General features: G+C 51.1%; 1 protein-coding gene across 1 annotated transcript in view; it reads left to right on the forward strand.

Moving 5' to 3' along the window:
• Nucleotides 1-11,715, forward strand: part of LAMC2 (laminin subunit gamma 2) — a 39,055-nt gene extending 27,340 nt beyond the window's left edge. The window contains exons 12-23 of the mRNA XM_034778059.1: nt 2,013-2,149; nt 3,226-3,382; nt 3,922-4,127; nt 4,930-5,009; nt 5,965-6,102; nt 7,172-7,316; nt 7,741-7,890; nt 8,198-8,312; nt 8,779-8,978; nt 9,854-10,012; nt 10,099-10,198; nt 11,150-11,715. Of these exons, the coding sequence (XP_034633950.1) occupies nt 2,013-2,149; nt 3,226-3,382; nt 3,922-4,127; nt 4,930-5,009; nt 5,965-6,102; nt 7,172-7,316; nt 7,741-7,890; nt 8,198-8,312; nt 8,779-8,978; nt 9,854-10,012; nt 10,099-10,198; nt 11,150-11,400 (1,838 nt within the window). The 3' untranslated portion in view covers nt 11,401-11,715. The remainder of the gene's footprint in view (nt 1-2,012; nt 2,150-3,225; nt 3,383-3,921; nt 4,128-4,929; nt 5,010-5,964; nt 6,103-7,171; nt 7,317-7,740; nt 7,891-8,197; nt 8,313-8,778; nt 8,979-9,853; nt 10,013-10,098; nt 10,199-11,149) is intronic.
• The last annotated feature ends 5,144 nt before the right edge of the window (nt 11,716-16,859 follow it).

Consider the following 16,859-nt stretch of genomic DNA (forward strand, 5'->3'; position numbering starts at 1 on the left):
ACTTTCTCCACTCCCCTCCAAAGCCCCCCCCCCCCGTTTCTTGACTGCCCCCTCCAGAACCTCCCTGTCCCTTCTCCTGCCCCCCCTTACCCTGCTGCTCAGAACAGGGTGTTGGGCTCTGTGCCAGCCGGACACATGGCTGAGCTCCCCTGCACAACACAAAACCCGGTCCCTGGCCCTGCACAGGGCTGCCGGAGCAGGCTGCAGGAGGAGGAGCTGCCGGCCGGCTCAGAATGCAGGGAGGAGGAAGCTGCTCTGGAATCCAGCCCGGGACTTTCCTGCAGCCCTCCCAGCCGCTCGCTCTGCCGGGGGAGGGGGAAATCCCGGACATTGTGAGTGCTTTACAAATTCCACACGGATGCTATTTTTAGCACACAAAAGGAGGACATGTCCGGGTAAATCCGGACGAATGGTAACCCTACTGTGGAGACTTCTGCCCTCCCCATTAGGCCCTGGCTAAATGTAATCAAAGCCTAATATTTCTGAGTTTGTTTTCCTGTTTACCCTTTTCATAAGCCTTTCCAGCCCTTCATGGAGCCATTTGTGAGGCCATAAGAACACAAGCTCCAGTGTTCTTGTGATGTTCCATCCATCTCTCCAGGAACTGAAATACCAGGAGGAGACCAGAATCTTGTGATGTCTCAGGCCCCACAAATGGCTCCCTGAAGCCTTACAAAAGCCTGTGAGGAATGTAAAAGCAAATACAAATACTGGACCCAATGCACACTCCCGCTGAACAAGTCTGCCCTGGAGAAGGTGCACGTTTGCCTCAATGAGGCTAAGAGTATGATCCCTATGCAGGGGGTGAGGGGCGACAGAGAGAGCTGCTGCTATGTGAGAATGCAACTTCCATGATGCATAAAAAGTGACCGTTAATTTGCAGTTTGACTCCAGTGCTTTGCTTGATTTCTGGATGGCTCAAGTTAAGACTTGGGCGCTTCCCAGAGGTGTTGATTTGTGTCTGCATATGGGGAGTTTCCATCAGCAGGGCACCGCTGAGGAGATCAAGGGGAAAGGCCCTGAATTCCTTCAGCATTTTCTGAGGCTGCTGAAGGCTCTTTCGGAGGTTACAACTGCGGGGGAAGGAGGTTTACATTCCTAAGCGAAGGGATTAAGAGGGGTACACCCAGAGAAGAGCTGGGAAAGCTACTAGACTTGCTGGTGAGAATAACCGGCACAGAAACTGCATCTGAGACAGGAGCCTGGTCCTGAGGGTATGTGCTGAGAGTGTAATTGGACAGGGAATGGACTCCCAAACCCGGTACTAATGTCGTGATGTGCTTTCATAGCACCTTTCATTTCAAAGGGTCCCAGCCAGTTTTTCACATGCTTTATACAAGAGTCACTTCCTCCACCACTGAACCAGCCATTTCTTGAATCCACATTCAAGAAGGATTTCACAGGGAGCAGCAACATTACACATTATTTTAGGACAAGTCAATAATACTTTGTCCAGCTGAAACCCTGGGGAGAATTTTAGGTAGCTGGAATATAATAGCTAGGCCACAAGCCTGAACTCCACATATTGGGTCTCATAAAAAAAAAAAAGGGAGCTCCAGCAGTACCTTGTTAGCGCAGTGCTGATTCAGAGGCAAAATATAAATAACCAGCACGGCTCCTTGTAGCACCACTGGTTTCCCTTGGCGGTTCCCCATCAGTGTACAAACCAGACCTGAACTCCTTCAATATGGAGTTATAGATATTCGGAAGCAGTCAGCATTCCAGGGAACAGTGACTCTAGCAGCAGGGTAGGGTGGAGTTCATTGGTCTTTGTTTAGCCCAGAACGGGAGGTGGGCACTGGGCAGACAGGTTAGTCAGGGTGTAGGTTGTTGTGCATCTTTGAAAAACAGTGCAGACGCAGACGTGTGAGACTCCCGCAGAGGCAGATGGGAAGATGTTCTGGCAAGGACAGGCATGTGTTTTTATGAGAGCTGCTGTGTTTCCTTACGCTCTTTGGTTCTCAATGTTGATGTGATTTGTGGCTCCTTCCAACCCTTTGCTTTCTCTGCAGCCTGTAACTGCAATTCGGTAGGTTCAGACCCCCTGAAGTGCAGAAGCGATGGGAGCTGTGTTTGCAAGCCAGGATTCGAGGGGCCCAACTGTGAGCACACACAGTGCCCAGCCTGCTACAGCCATGTGAAAACACAGGTAAGTTTCTCTGTCTGTCAGCTGGGTGCCTATCACCATGGTATCTGAGCTGGACTTACCTGCCAACTCTGCCTGACATCACTTCTCCAGCAAAAGATTTCAGCGATAATTCCCTCTCCTCACCCTGCACTAATTCCTTTGCATTCCTATCAGAGATTGAACCCAGTAGCTGTCAAGGCTAATCCACAGATGAGGCTCAGCAAATGCTCCTTTCCAGATACAAAGGAAATTAACCACCCATGCCCTGAGAGCTCAGATAGGCCCAGAAATATAGATCCCCTCTCCCCAAGAAACAGCTCCGTGCAGACTTGGGAACCACATTGACAGACTTTCAGCTCTGCTCTGGGAAGAGTGAGGGCTCTTTCCACCCCTTGAACTCTCAACTTTGTAGGAAAAGACGAGACGAGGGATATCCTTCTAGCCTCTCGCTATTGGCTCTGCCATGGGGGGGACGAGGTTAAGGAGTCTGGGATTCCCTTCGGAGCATGGAGCGGAACGCATTCACAGTCACGCCACCTCCTGCTCGGATTTTAAGGTTAACCGTTTTCCCTGTGCACGAAAGAGCCCAATTCAAATTCAGTCCAGGGCTTTAGTGACTAGAAGTAATTACTCTCAGGTGGCTGTTTGGTGGCCTGTCTGGTCTCAAGTGGGCAAGCGTGCACATCCCTAAGTGGCATCCTTGGGGATGGTCGCCGTAAGCAGGCCAAGGACTGTGAATGGGAGATGGGAGTAGAGGCTTGGTTAACCTCTTGTTGCTAGTTATGCTCCCCCCTGGAACGGTTTGCGGCACTTTGCCCAGGCTGTGTCGGGGAGCTTGCACTGCCTGGTCTGTCAATAAAGGATTTCAGCCGCCAGGGCTGTTAATCTGGTGTTTTGACCAGAACATTCACTAAAAGGGCTCTTCGTCCAGGTAACTCTTCCAGACTGTGCTGGGTTCTCTACTTCTTACAAATCCTGGGGCTTCGCTTCTTCCCACCTCCTAGTGCCTGTGGACGTGGCCCAAGCCCTTGTCTCTTTGCTTCTGTAACCCACGTTTCTCAGCCACTTGCTGACCCCGTGGCCTGCTTTGGTTTCAGGTGGATCAGTACTTGCAGCAGCTGCAGCAGCTGGAGGTTCTTGTGTCTCGGCTGCAGCTTGGCAGTGGGCAAGGGGCCAATGAGGAGCTGGAGGGGAAGATGCAACAGGCTGAGGAGACCCTGCGTGAAATCCTGAGAGAAGCTCTGAGTTTACAAGGTAACGCCGGGCGCCTCCCCTTGGATGGGATTGGAGAGACAGCAGAGGGGCCCCTGGAGGCTGAATGCAGTGAAAGGAACCAATGCTAGATACTGGAGTGCAGGGCAAGGGGTGCAGTTCTGAACCATGCACTTCAGAGATAAAATTTTGGGACAGGCTTTCCTCTCTCCCCACCCCCAACTATGCGGATGGTGGGTGCAGTCCTGGACAACCCCCCTGACTGCTGGTACAGTATGAGTATGGGGGGGACACTCTGGGACAGCCCCCGACTGCCAGTGCAGTATGGAGACGGATGAGGGGCATTCTGGGACAGCCCCTCTGACTGCCAGTACAGTATGGGGACTGGGGGGACATTCCTGGGACAGCCTCCCTGAGTGCCAGTACAGTGTGGGGATGGGGGAGGGGATGACACTTTGGGACTGTAGCATGTCAGAACTGTCTTTTTCTCCATTGAGCTGTCTGCATGTTTGTGCTCAGTTCTGGTTTTGTATCCGGCAGCTCCCCTGCAGCCCAGTAAATCTCTCTTGGTCTCTCATCAGCCTCTGACAAGTCCCTGGAGAGCCGGATGTCCAAAATGAAGGGACAAGAGTCCAGCTACCAGAGCCGCTTGGCCGACATCAGGGTGACGATGCAGAGGCTGCAGGCGCTGGGGCGTCAGTACCAGGCCCAGGTGCAGGACATTAGGAGGCTGATCGAGAGAGCCCGTTTGGACCTGGGGCAAAGCAAAGTGACCCTGAGTGGGCTGGTAAGTTCTTCCCAGGCCCTTTCAGCACAGACACTCCAGACCAGCGACCAGCCCCCCCGCAGTAAATACATCCCTGGCCACTGCTGCAGAGGCTAGAGGAATCCTCTTCTGCTGACTTCTGTTCCCTTGCTCTCCATCTCTCCATGGTGATGGTTTCCCAGCACCTGATGCCGACTCCCTGAGCTCTCCAAACCTCCTGCCTCGAGCCCTTCTCCCGCCCCCTCTGCTCCCTTCTTCCCTAATCTTCCCCTGCACGGTTTGTGCTACCAAGCTAAAAATAGCGGTCTAGATGTTATGGCTCAGGCTGGAGCTTGGGCTTTGAAACCTCCCCCTGTCCTTAGGCTCCAAAGCCTGAGCTCCTCCCCGAGCTGCAGCATCTACGCAGCTCTTTTTAGTGCAGTGATGTGAGGCCCCATCTATCAGCCTGGGCTCTGAGACCTGGGCTGTGTAGATGTACCCTAACAAAGGATGGAAGGAGGTGTCCTGCTTTCTCCATAGGCTGCTTCGGTTTTGTTACAGGGAGGCTGCAAGTGCAGTACAAATTATTTTGTGGGTGCAGAGTAACAGGGGAGCTTTGGCCAGCACCTTGCTCTATGACAGGAGTTCATTAGCATTGCTCTTTTACCGGGGTTCATATAGACGGGAATGGCTGGCTAGGCTCCTTTGGGAGCTGAGGCAGAGCTGTGTCTGTGTGATGCACTCTCTTACCTCCAGCCAGTCATTATCAATCCCTCCCTTTTGTCAGCATTAAATCAGAGAGCGGGAGAGAGAGACAGTGCAATTAATTTCTCTTTCTCCTCAGAATATTCCAACTTCACATCCCCCTGGCGGGTCAAATAGTTTTTTGATGCTGGCCCAAGAAGCTCTCAGACTAGCAAACAGGTGAGCAGATCGCTGCGTCCACTGGCATGTTCTTGGCCATGACTGCCTCTCCCCCAGTCCAGATCTACTGGTACTAGATGCACAGCGGGTAAACACTATTGCCAAGAAGCACATATTCTGCAGGGGTATGATTCCCTTTCTTAGCTCCTTGGGTTTCCCGAAAGACCTGTTCTCATGATGGAGACAACGTGGGTGAGGTGATATCTTTTATTAGACTCACTTCTGTTGGTGAGAGAGACGAGCTTTTGAGCCGCACTCTGTGTGTGTGTGTGTGTGTGTGTGTGTGTGTGTGTGTATATTGTATATCTCTAATAAAAGATACCACCTCACCCATGGGCGCCAGGTTTATATAATTTTTGGTGGTGCCCCAGACCGGGTCCAAGCAGAGCTGTCCTGTCCATAGGATGGACCGGGGCAACAGCCCCGGGCCCCGCGCTTCAGAGGGACGCGGGGTCCAGGGCAACCTGGGGTGTTAGCGGCAGGGCCTGGCACCGGCAGCAGCGAGTGGTCTGGACCCAGCCTGCCCTTGCTCCGCCCCCATTCCACCCCTTCCTCCAAGCCCCCGTCCCGCCTCTTTCCGGCTTCTGCCCCCTCCCCCGAGCGATGCCAGGAGCCAGCAGGGCAGGCTGGGGCCGAATGACTCACTGCTGCCAGCGCCAGGCCCCCCACTAACCCTTCAGGCTGCCCTGTACCCTGCATCCCCCTGAAACACGGGGCCCCCCAAACTGCAGTAAGCCCAAACATTGGTGGAGCTGGGCCCAAATTCCTAAATATTGGTGGAGCATGGGCATCACGGGCCCATATAACTCGCCGCCTATGACCTTGTCTCTCTAATATCCTGGGACCAACACAGCTACAACGGCTCTGATGACGACCCACCTGAATAACAAGTGGATGGAGGAAGTGAGGCCGTCTTTGCAGGCCCATGTCTCATGGGAGCCCTTCTGTTTTCCAGCCATGTGCAATCAGCAAATGCCATTGAACAGGCAGTCAGGGCAGCGGTGGATGACTCAGGACAGGCCCTGGAGCTGGTGCGCTCAGCTGTGAGTGGAGGAGGCATCCTGGCGAGCTCTGTGCAAGGGCTGCTGCGAAAGTAGGTTCACAGCATATGTGTGTAGGTCTCTATAGTGGCAGGAGGGGAGAGAAGAGAGTATAGTGAGAAGTGCCTCTAAGAATCCCATCCTCCTTATGGGGTGTCTGTTGGGGGTATACAATTTCCTTTGTGTATTACACACATTTGTGGGGCCAAACGCATCTCTTGGGCAAATCATCCATTGGTGTCAATGGATTTCCACCAGGGATGGATTTGGCCCAGACAGTCTCAGACATACTAAGCCCTGATCTACGCTAAGAAATGAGGCTGGTATAACTATGTCGCTCAGGGGTGTGAAAAATCAACCCCCGAGCGACGCAGTGAAACCGACCTCCGCCCTGGTGTAGACAGCGCTTGGTCAATGGGAGAATTCTGCTGTCAACCTAGCTACCGCCTTTTGGGAGGTGTCTTACCTATGCCAACCGGAGAACCCCTCCCATCAACGTGGGTAGCGTCTTCACTGACCCCTGCAGCTGCGCAGCTGTAGCGGCTTCTGTGTAGACAAGCCCTCAGAGCGATAGTAATAAGGGAACTACAGAGAAGAGCTGCACAGGTGATTCGGGACTGGAGGGGACTGATCTATAGGGAAATATTAAAGTGGGATGACCAGGATTTGCAAAGTGCCTATTGATTTTGAGTGCCCAACTTGAGACACCCTAAAGGGACCTGATTTATAGAAAGAACTGAGCGCCTGCCTCTGAAATTCAGGCTCCTTTAAGGCGTCCCGTGAGTTTGTTTGCCCGTCCTTAGGCCCCTTTGAAAACCTTGGCCTGTGTGTGAGCCTGGGTCTGAAGGAGCATGTGACACAGGAGGGCCTGCTGCTTTTCATTTCCTGGCTGACGTGGTGGGGGAGGCTGTGTTAAATAAAATGAATTGCTCCAGAGTGGGAAATGTACATGATGCTTTGCAAAGGTGGAGCCACCAACCAGCTTGCAGGCTCGCTGATCGAGGCAAATGGCCCCATGACCTGACCCAGCAGGGAGGAGCTGGTCTCTGTGTCTCATGGGCTGCTAAACATGAGGTGGGTGTTACGGCTTATGATGCTTTTCTTTTCTTTTTTTCTTGGCAGATACGATGAAACCAAATTGCTGGCCAACGAGCTGGAGACTGACACCAGCAGATCTGCGTTGGATGCAGACAGGGCCTATCAGGGCAGCCTGGTGCTCCTCAGCTCCATGTCTCGCTTCTCAAAGATCGACACTGGGTCCTTCCAGGTGAGGATTTCTTGTCTGCTAGACACCAGAGAACCTTGATGCACTTTGTTGATGCAAATCACAGTCTGCCAGCCCCTCCGCCATCCCGGTGTCCTGTTGGGAAGGAACCGATATGTTTCTCTCACCTCACTCTGTCCCCCTCTCCTTTCCTCCCATGAGCATAGGGGCTGATGAGCCTTTGCCCATCCTGAAGCTGAATGCAATGGATTCTTACTCCTGCTAGGTGGCCCATCATCCTATGGAAAGCCTCACCACTTGCAGCGTGGCATGTTGTCACCCTGCTAAATGTACGTCCCTTTCAGGCCTGCTCTGGTTTCCAACAAGTGATACCACGGTGGCAGCCAATCGGTGCTGGGGACCAGTCCTTGTGACTGGCGCTGGGTACCTGTGATCAAAGTAAACTCGTGTTTCCTTGGTATCTCAGGAGGAGGCGAACCGGCTCAGGCAAGAGGCAGACACTCTAATGGGCTTGGTGGAGACGTACATGGCAGAATACCGGCGGCTGCAAAGCAACACTAGAAGCTGGGAGGAAGAAATCAAACAATTGTTACAGAGCGGGGAAAGCAAGAGACTGGTAAGACATCGTCCTCCATGTTAGTAGGTATCCTGAGAGAGCTGCCACCCCTGTGATCTGTACACTACTTTATCCTGTCTGTGTTAAAGAGCAGGAGGTGGGTCAGCAGACAGACTGCAATCTCAGCTCCATTATTCTGTTCGTGACCCAGACTGGGACGGGCACTGAGCCTTTGCTGGCAAGCTGTAAATTTAATCCTCCCTGGTGAAATGAAGCTGCCTCAGAGACAGCTTTGGGAACAGGGCTGGGCCTGCCGTGCTCTCTGCTTGATCTGCTGTCTCCTTGTGTCCCTTCTGGCTCATTACAGGCTTCGAGTCAGCTGTTGTCCCGCGCCAACCTTGCCAAGAGCAGAGCACAGCAGGCACTGAGTGCTGGCAATGCCACTTTTTATGAAGTTGAACTCATCTTGAAAAATCTCAGGGGTGAGTCTCTTTATGGTGAAAGCATCTTACTTCAGCAGCGGTCACTGGTTCCGATCTATTGCTCTGAAAGCTCCACGTTGCTGTTTCCCCAGCTGGTGATAGTCACAGTATGTTCCATTGCAATGTAACGTATGCCAGGCAATCCCAGCTCCTAGCATCAAAGGATTAAAGGATCATTCCAGGCAGATCATTTTAACAGTTCCTGGGCTGTGTGACAGTGGTGCAAACCTCCTGGGAATCTTTCTCTTTGAGTACACCCACTCCCCCGTTTCCCCATTCTCTGACTGTGGACATTCTTCCATGGAATAAGCAGCTCCAGAGGTGCCAATCTTTCCTAGGCTGAGAGCGGGATTCTGCTTCCAGTAGTCTCTCATTTGTTCCTCCATTAATGAACTCCATCCCTGACTCTGAGGAATGCCCTCTCCCCTCTGGGATCTGATGGGGCTGTGTATTTTTTCCATTTTAGGGTTTCACCTGCAGGTAGATGGTAGGAGAAGAGAAGCTGAGGAAGCGATGAGAAGACTCCCTCTCATTATCAATATGGTCACGAATGCCAATGATAAGACTGGACGAGCAGAAGGCGCCCTGGGCAGTGCGGCTACAGATGCAAAGACAGCCAGAAGCATGGCCGGGGAGGCAAAGGAGATCACTGGTAGTATCCAGCAGGTAAGGGGAAGTCTGGGTTCTTTGATAAGCAGAGCATTGGGGAATAGCAGGGGTAAGGATGGAGAGTGACAGAAGAAAATGGAGAAGGGTTACTGAGAAGCAGTCATCTTCCTGGATTAGACACTAACCCTAAGTCCTGTTCAGCTCTCGGTCAACTTGAAGGGTGAGAGTTACTTGAATGTATCACGTCAGTGTATCCTGATAAATGATATGCATAGTCTGAGCCCCAAGTGCAGACCGGAAGGTTTTGTGACACTGGCCTGGCATCAGTGAGACTGCAGGTAGGAGGCGTAATTCCTAGCTCAGCTAGCCCCCCGAGTACATAGCGAGGAGGTGGGACGGGATTGTACTCGGGCACTGCGGCTGCACTGCTGCTGTTAGTGTGCTAGCTTGATGAGAACTGGCGCGTGTACGTTTACCCAAGCTGGGAATTGCACCTTGCAGTTGCAGCATAGGTGTGCCCGAAGTCACACACAGTCATTCCATGTCATTGACGTGTCTGAGAGGGTGAGTTCAGGGAGTGGCTGCAAAGCAGAGTAAAGCTCTGCAGAAGGGAAATAAAATTAGCTGGGAAAAGAGCACCATGTTGATGCAAGTGGGTGAATCCGATATAACTTGGGCCTGATGACCCAGTTCATGGAAACACGGGCCCATCTTTCTGCCCATTCATCTCTGGTCTGATTTTCAGAGGCACTAAGGACTAGCAGCCCGGTGCTGAAGTCAGTGACAGTTGCGGGTGCGTAGCACATCTGAAAATCAAGCCACTAGTCTGTCCTTTCAAGTGGATGTTGCCAATGTTTCTTTCTTGAATGAATCCTTGTTGGGCCTTCTTGCCTCTCAGATATCTCCTACTCTTACTGACGTTGCTTTCTTAGGAGATAAGGCGGTTGAACTTGGAAGCCAACAGGACAGCAGATGGGGTCCTGGCACTGGAGAAAGGAGTCATAGCTTTACTGAACGAGGCCAGAGAAGCAGAAAGGGAGCTCACGAGGAAGACTCTGGAGGTCGATATGGATGCCACTGCTGCACAGAAAGTGAGTTCCCATCCCTTGCCTTTAAAACGACTGCAAACCTGTTTGGGTGACATATGCCCTTACTGCCTTGTTCTTGCCTCTCTCAGACTGGTCAGGAGGTGCAGGGTGCCCATGCCGGTGCCCGTACTGCTGGGGCTGCTGTCCAAGAGACACTGCGTGCCCTGGAAGACTTTCTACATCTGATGGGTAAGTGTATAACCACCACCTTCGTCATTCTGTGTGTCATGGTAGTGTCCGGAGGCCCCACCATGGTAGTGTCCGGAGGGCCCCATTGTGCTAGATGCTGGACAAGCACATGTTGAGTGGTAATTTCTGCCTTGCTTCTAATTTAAACCGGCAAGACAAAGGGTGTGAAACGGGAAATATTAGCCTTGGTTATCCATTTATAAAATGGGGATGAGATGTCTCCACTATGAGCTAAGGGTGTGATCCCCTGCCCATGTCCCATACTCGCAGTAGCTTGATGAGTGAGCGTGAGTGAAAATAGCAGTGTAGCTGCAGTAGCAGAGCCGTGCTGAGTATGTATCCACTGGTGCTGCCGTGGCTACACAGTGATTTACACTCACACTAGCTCTCATTTTGCTGCCCTGAGTGTATGTGCACGAGCAAGGGACTCTCCCCCCATAGCCATAGACAAAGAGCGGTATGATGAATGCTTGCCCCCTAGGCTGTGTGGCAGAGCCAGGAATTGAATCCTGATCTCCTGAGTCCCAGTCCAATGCCTTCACCACAAGACCAGCTTTCTTCTCTCCCCCTGTGACTGTGCCTCATTGCTTGGGATCTTGTTGATTTCAGGTCCAAACTTTCCTCCACCCCACACTAGCCTGGAGGAATTTAATAGTTGATTACCTGTCTCAGAAACATAACCTCTCCGAGCTCAGGTTGTGAAGAACTTCACACGAGTGTAAAGAAATGAATTCCAAGTATTTCCCAGCTTCCTCTTCCTCTCTTGTTTTGTGCTGTGTCCTCCATTCTGAGTCTTTGTCACACTTTTTTTCAAAGCCATTTGGCCTAGGCAGGTTGAGCGCCATGGATAACTGCAGCTGGGGCATGGGGAAAGGGGTATGTACTTAGAAAGATCCAGTCCCCAGCATCTGTTCATTGTTTCCTTTTCTTTATTTTCCTCCTCGGAAATAGATCAGCCTGGCCCTGTGGATGAGCAGGCACTGAGATTGCTCGAACTCAACCTCAGAGGGGCCAGGACGAAGAACAGCCAGTTGAAAGAGCAGATGGCCGAACTGGAGAAAACGGCCAGTCTGCAGAGGCTCCGGGTTCAGACTCTAGAGAGGAGCATTAATGAGATCCTGGCAGACATTAGGAACCTGGAGGAGATTCGCAACAACCTCCCCCCAGGCTGCTACAACACAAATGCCATTGAAAAACCTTGAGACCTTTAGGAAGACGCTCTGGACTGGGTCTCTCAGGCTGTAGATACTAGGGCGTGGCCTGATGGGTCGTGGGGGATGGGGAAGCCACGCCTGCTAGGACCAGCTGCCTTCGGCTCTGCTGAGCTGAACACGGACCCTTTGGGGGCAGCTGGTCAGACTCGGTGTGGCAATGTGCTGACGTTTGCCTCACGACATCGCGTTTTGATGCCAACATCACCACAAGGTGCCCCTGAGCCAGGAAAGCCTTATACTCTGGTATCCGTCCCTGGAGTGCAGGAGGAAGGAAGGAGAGACCCGGCTGCATGAAGAAGCTGCTGGTCATAGCTAGTAGGAGCCCATCCCTAGAGTATGGCCTGAGGAGGCAGCAGCACCCGGTTCAGCTTCTGGACTGTCGCCAAACGAATGTCTTATAAAAGCTGAACTCTGACTCCTGCAGATTTCCCTGTCCCTGCCAAGGCCCTGACACTTGGGCACAGCCAGCAGAACTTGCCTCTCTCCTCCAATGCCAGCGCCTTGGTGTATTGCAAGACCCTTTCTCACCAGCAATCCTTTCCGAACCCAGCAAATGACAGGGATGGGTACAGGACTAGGGAGGTCGGAGTTCCCTACTGCGGCACTGTCCTCGCTGCCTTTCCAGTCTCAACACTGACACTAGCACTGCCTGTACATCTGTTTTGTGCTTTAGACTTGTGCAGGGGGAGGACTCAACTTGTGACCCTTTCATTAAAGTGTAGGTCTTCCCCAGTGTGCCTTAGCAAGGTGACTAAATTACTGCTTAGTCAAAGGGAAGGGATTTATTTTTGATGGTTTAAAAATGATCACACCGAAGGGGGTGGACGGATGGTCAGTAACTCCTTAGACTGTTGAAGGGCCCTCAGCTGGAAAGTCCTTCCTACCAGCACATCCGGCTCCTGGGGAAGATTTCACACCCCTTCTCATCCTGGGCTTTTCATTCAGGCGGGTTCTCAAGGGATTAACCGGAGGTGATGTCTTCATGATCAAAAGCTCAGGTTTGCAGTATCTCAGCGCACTGAAAGCACAGGTGCGAGCCCCAGGAGGGATGACTCAGCCCTTCATCCTGCTGAGGGCAATCGTGTACCATGCAGTTTACTGTGCGTCTTTCAGATGAGACTTCGAAAAGCAAATTCTTGTCTTCTCTGCATGGACATCAAAGATCCCCTGGCGCTTTCCATAATAACAGGGAGGGTTGACCTGCTGACCTTGGCCAAAATTACTGGCACCCAAGAGCCCAGATTATGCTTCTCAGTGTTAGCATATTGATTGCCCTATTAAAAACCCCCAACACCATAAAGGTAACCAGATGTGTCTCCACCTCCAGTTTGGAAGAAGTTTGGTGCTGCCTCCCAACAGACAATGTTCAATGTTTTACATAGAGCAGCCTTGCGTCAAAGGAATTGACTGATTCTTAATCAATCATTCTCTAAAACTGGAGGAACTGGAGGCAAATCTCTACCACCGGTGGGTTTCCTGTGGGTCCAATTTCATTTTGATCCTCTGTCTTAGTGGAGACAGTCCCCTGGCCCTTCTGGCCACTGGAGGACGGCTCTGCTGGATTCTTGTGCCCCACATAGTATGGCAGGATCAGCAATCTCAACTGTGCCCCAGAGGAAGTGGTCACTTTCTGGGGTTAAACTCACCCCTCAGTTGCTCAGCTTCTCTGATAAAGTGCCACCTCCTTGTTTGAATATTATCCGTTAAATAATCATCTATGATATATTTCTATTTATAGTGAAACACACTAACCTCTGGCTTGTTCCGCAATTTCTCCCACTGCACAGGACAGGACAGATGTTATGGATCTGACTTTTTTGTTTTATTTTTTTTGCTTAAGTGCACTTTTTAATTGAAGAAAAAAAAAGTCAATAAACAACAAATCCTTGTGGCTGGATGTTGCTGTTTCTTTTTTTCTTCCCGCTCTCCTTCTGGAGATAGGTTTCTCTGTGTCCAGAAGAGGTGAATTGACTGTTGGGGAAAGGAGGCGGCAGTGTGGGTTAGTGGCTAGAGAAGGCTGATACTTTCTAGTGTGGGTCTTCTCAGAGTGCTGTACAGTGATTGGTAATGACCATTATCCTTGTTTCACAGATGGGGAAAGTGAGGAATGGAGTGGTTAAGTGACTTTCCCAGGGGAATAGAGCCCTGGAGTCCTGACTCTGTTCTCTTCTCTACCCTCTAGGTTCTCAGACTTTCATGAGGGGGACCAGGCTTTAATAGAAAAAGTGTCCCATGGAGACCTTCCCTCCCATTCATGATCATACAGTGTCCCCCAGCAGCTTTGGCCTTTCCTTTTGAGGAAAAGTAGTAATAGAGGAGCATTAAGTTTCTCTTCTGATGGCTCTGGCTGAGGCCATCTTCTCCTCCTCTGCCTTATGTAGCAGCAGCTGCTGGTCTGGCCTTTCTTCCGAGTTTGCAGGTGCTTTTACAGGCCTCCAGGCTCTTCTTTGCAATGGAAGCAGAGCCAACACCATGTGATCTGCCAGCTTCCTATAGAACAAGTGTGGTCCAAAAGCCAAGGATCTCCATTTCCAAATTGCAGCATTAGACCACTCTGCCTCCCTGATGAAAGTGGCTATAAAATAAGTGCAAAGTATTTTCCTTATTCTCGAAGACAGCCATCCAGCTGTCACAAAGAGGAGCGGGACATTTCCCAAGCTGCAGCAGCAGTGAAACACTACAGTCTAATAGCATCATTTTTTATTACATAATTTAAACACTTTGCTGATAAAGAGGTGGGGGGGGGGTTGTTTCGTATTTTTTTGTTTTTGTCGACCACTTTTAGCAACAGAAATCCAACTCCAAACTCTTTCACAAAGATGCAGTTGGCAACATGGCAACTTCAACCCATTGAGTTTTTTTTTTCTTTTAAAACTTTTTTTTATTCATTTCAGTAAAGCAAAACTGTGTTATTAAAATTGCGGGTTCAAGGACCATCCCACCCTCTTCCCCCCCATACACTGAAAAAAAACCCTTCCTTGCCAACCCTTGTTGCATGGGTTAGAGATGGAGGCGCGTACCCCCCCCGTACCATGAGTTTTACTGAGCAGATAAATGAAGGCATAGATAAGACTAGTAAGACATAGTATATTCATCGTCCATACCACAATGCTATGTTTCTAAGGCATGCCGTCCTAAACTGGATGAGATCGAAAACTGGCCTGCTTCCTATCTCTCACCCTTTGATCACCTGAAGGAGTGGGGGATCGAGAGCTTTTTGACTCTTATAAACACTGTCTTAATTCCTTTTTATTTCCTTTCTCCATCTTCCCTCTGTTAAGAGCAATTGTCCTACCTCCCACTTCAGGGGCAAGCCTCTTCTCTCTGAGTTTATTCCCTTATTGTGTCTTGGTGGCTCATTCTAGACATTGATTGCTTTATCTCCTCCAGCTTGGAGTGGAGAAGTACAGTAGGCTCTGGCAAGGAGCCGTTGCTATTCTCTGAAATAGCTTGTGTGTGAGACAGAGCTCATGAAAAGCTTCACCCACGGTAGTAAGATCAGTTTGTCTAGAAGAGCTTAGCTACTGACATTGTATAGATAGAGAACTCTTCCCCTCCCTCCCCCACAAAATGACCGTGCCCCTTATATCCACTTGCTATGTGTGTGAGCAGGGGTCTCCAGGAAGGCTGCTCGTTCCAGGTTCCCCCATGCGAGTATGTAGAGCAGTGGGTGCTAGCAGCAGGAACTCCAGGTGGAGATGTCCCTGAAGAACAGGTGACTGTACATGTTTCCTACCTGCTCCCATTAGCCTTCATGGATTCTGAGTCGGCTTGGTGCCCCCTTGGAGTCCGTTTTCCCCCACCTGGACATACACGTTGGTGCCATGACCGGCAGGAAGAGCAGAGAAACCAGAGTCTGGCAAAGCCAGTCCAATCTCCCCACACCCTTTCCTATCCTTCTGCTTGTCATGGAAAATTTCAGTGCAACAGTGACAATTCCTGAACTAACGTTTTCAGGTGGGGGTAAAGCCTGGGAAGGGAAAGCTTGCTGGTGGTACCACTGACAATCCTGTTGCCTTTCCAAGAGGACAGAAACAGGCTAGTCGTCTGAGCAGGGGCCTAGGGATTCCTGGGTTCTAATCCCTGCTCGGACACTGATTTTTTTTCTGGGCCTTGGGCAAATCACTTAACATCTGGACTTCTGACTTTTCCTCTGTGAAATGGGGGTGATAATACCTACCTCTGAGGACTGATCATTGACTTCTTATAAAGCGCGATAAACTGCAGTGAGTTTACAAATGCTACATATGTTTTTCTGGCTGAAGGGCTGACAACAGCGGTTTGCCATGACAGAGATGCCTTCCTGGACTCTGGCTTCTCTTGGTAACAGGCCATAGTGAGTTCACAGCAAGCAAGGTGGCCGTGTGGAGCACCGGGTCACCAAATCTAGTGCAGCGTCTTCTCTTTGAAGCTTTCACTGGAGCAGGTTGTGCTTCATTGCAACCCTTTAAGGGCTTTTGCTTTAAGGTCCTTTCCTGAAATGCTCCCTCTCCCTGGGGGTGGGGAGGGGGGAGGGAATCACAGCCCTCTGAGGGGCACAAGCAGCAAATTCCCTTGGTGGGATTCTAGTGCCCTCCTGCTTTTCATGGCACCTTGGTGGGAATGCAGAGAACCCAGCGCAGAATAGCTACAGTGCCTTCCTACAGGAATGCAATCGGGTTGAAACAGCCAGGTTAGCACAAGCATAACAGAGAAGTAATGGCAGGTGTCTGAGAACTAAAGACAAGCAGCTAAACTCCAAATAAAAGGGCTAATTGGAAAAGCAGAAGGACAAAACCTAAAGCTGGGCTTTGCCTTCCTCTCTAACGATGCAATGACTCCAGCGCATGCACTGTCACAGGGCTGGGAGCCCTCTGCAAGTCAGCGGTACCCAGCACTGCAGCCTGCTTGCCGGGGCCAGTATGAGGCCTTTGTGCCTCTTAAACATCCCTGCTCTTTCCAACCCATCTCAGCATTTCTTGGCCAGTGTAGGTCCCCCTTGCATTTGTTCCCCTTCCTGGCATTTGGCCCAATGTGCTACAACCGCAGCCCTGGACAGCAAAGCACAAGAGTGGTTTGTCCTGAAAGAGGCATGCAGGAGAGGGGGGATGGTGCAAGTTGCAGAGCTCGCAGGGTGAATAGCCTGCATTTAACAGACTCCTCATGGGCAGCCTGAACCCCACAGACTGGGAGGGAGGAGGGGGAGAGGGAAGGGAGCAGGCAGGAGTGGAGACCATACTAACCAGGGAGGTGCCAGCAAGTAGATCCCAGGGGTTGGGTATGAAGAGAGCAGCTTGTGCCTATAGATCAAACGAGATCCCTGAGAGCTATGCTCTACCCATCTGCATCTGCGTAAGGCAAGTTTGCTCAGGGGTTAGCTATGATGGCAGCCCCCTCCCTGCTAATGAATTCATCAGCCCCTTTTGACATATAATTGTAACCCCCAATGAGACCTCTGTGTCTCCCTG

The sequence above is a fragment of the Trachemys scripta genome, chromosome 8 (genome assembly GCF_013100865.1).
Source record: "Trachemys scripta elegans isolate TJP31775 chromosome 8, CAS_Tse_1.0, whole genome shotgun sequence".
Lineage (NCBI taxonomy): Eukaryota > Metazoa > Chordata > Testudines > Emydidae > Trachemys > Trachemys scripta.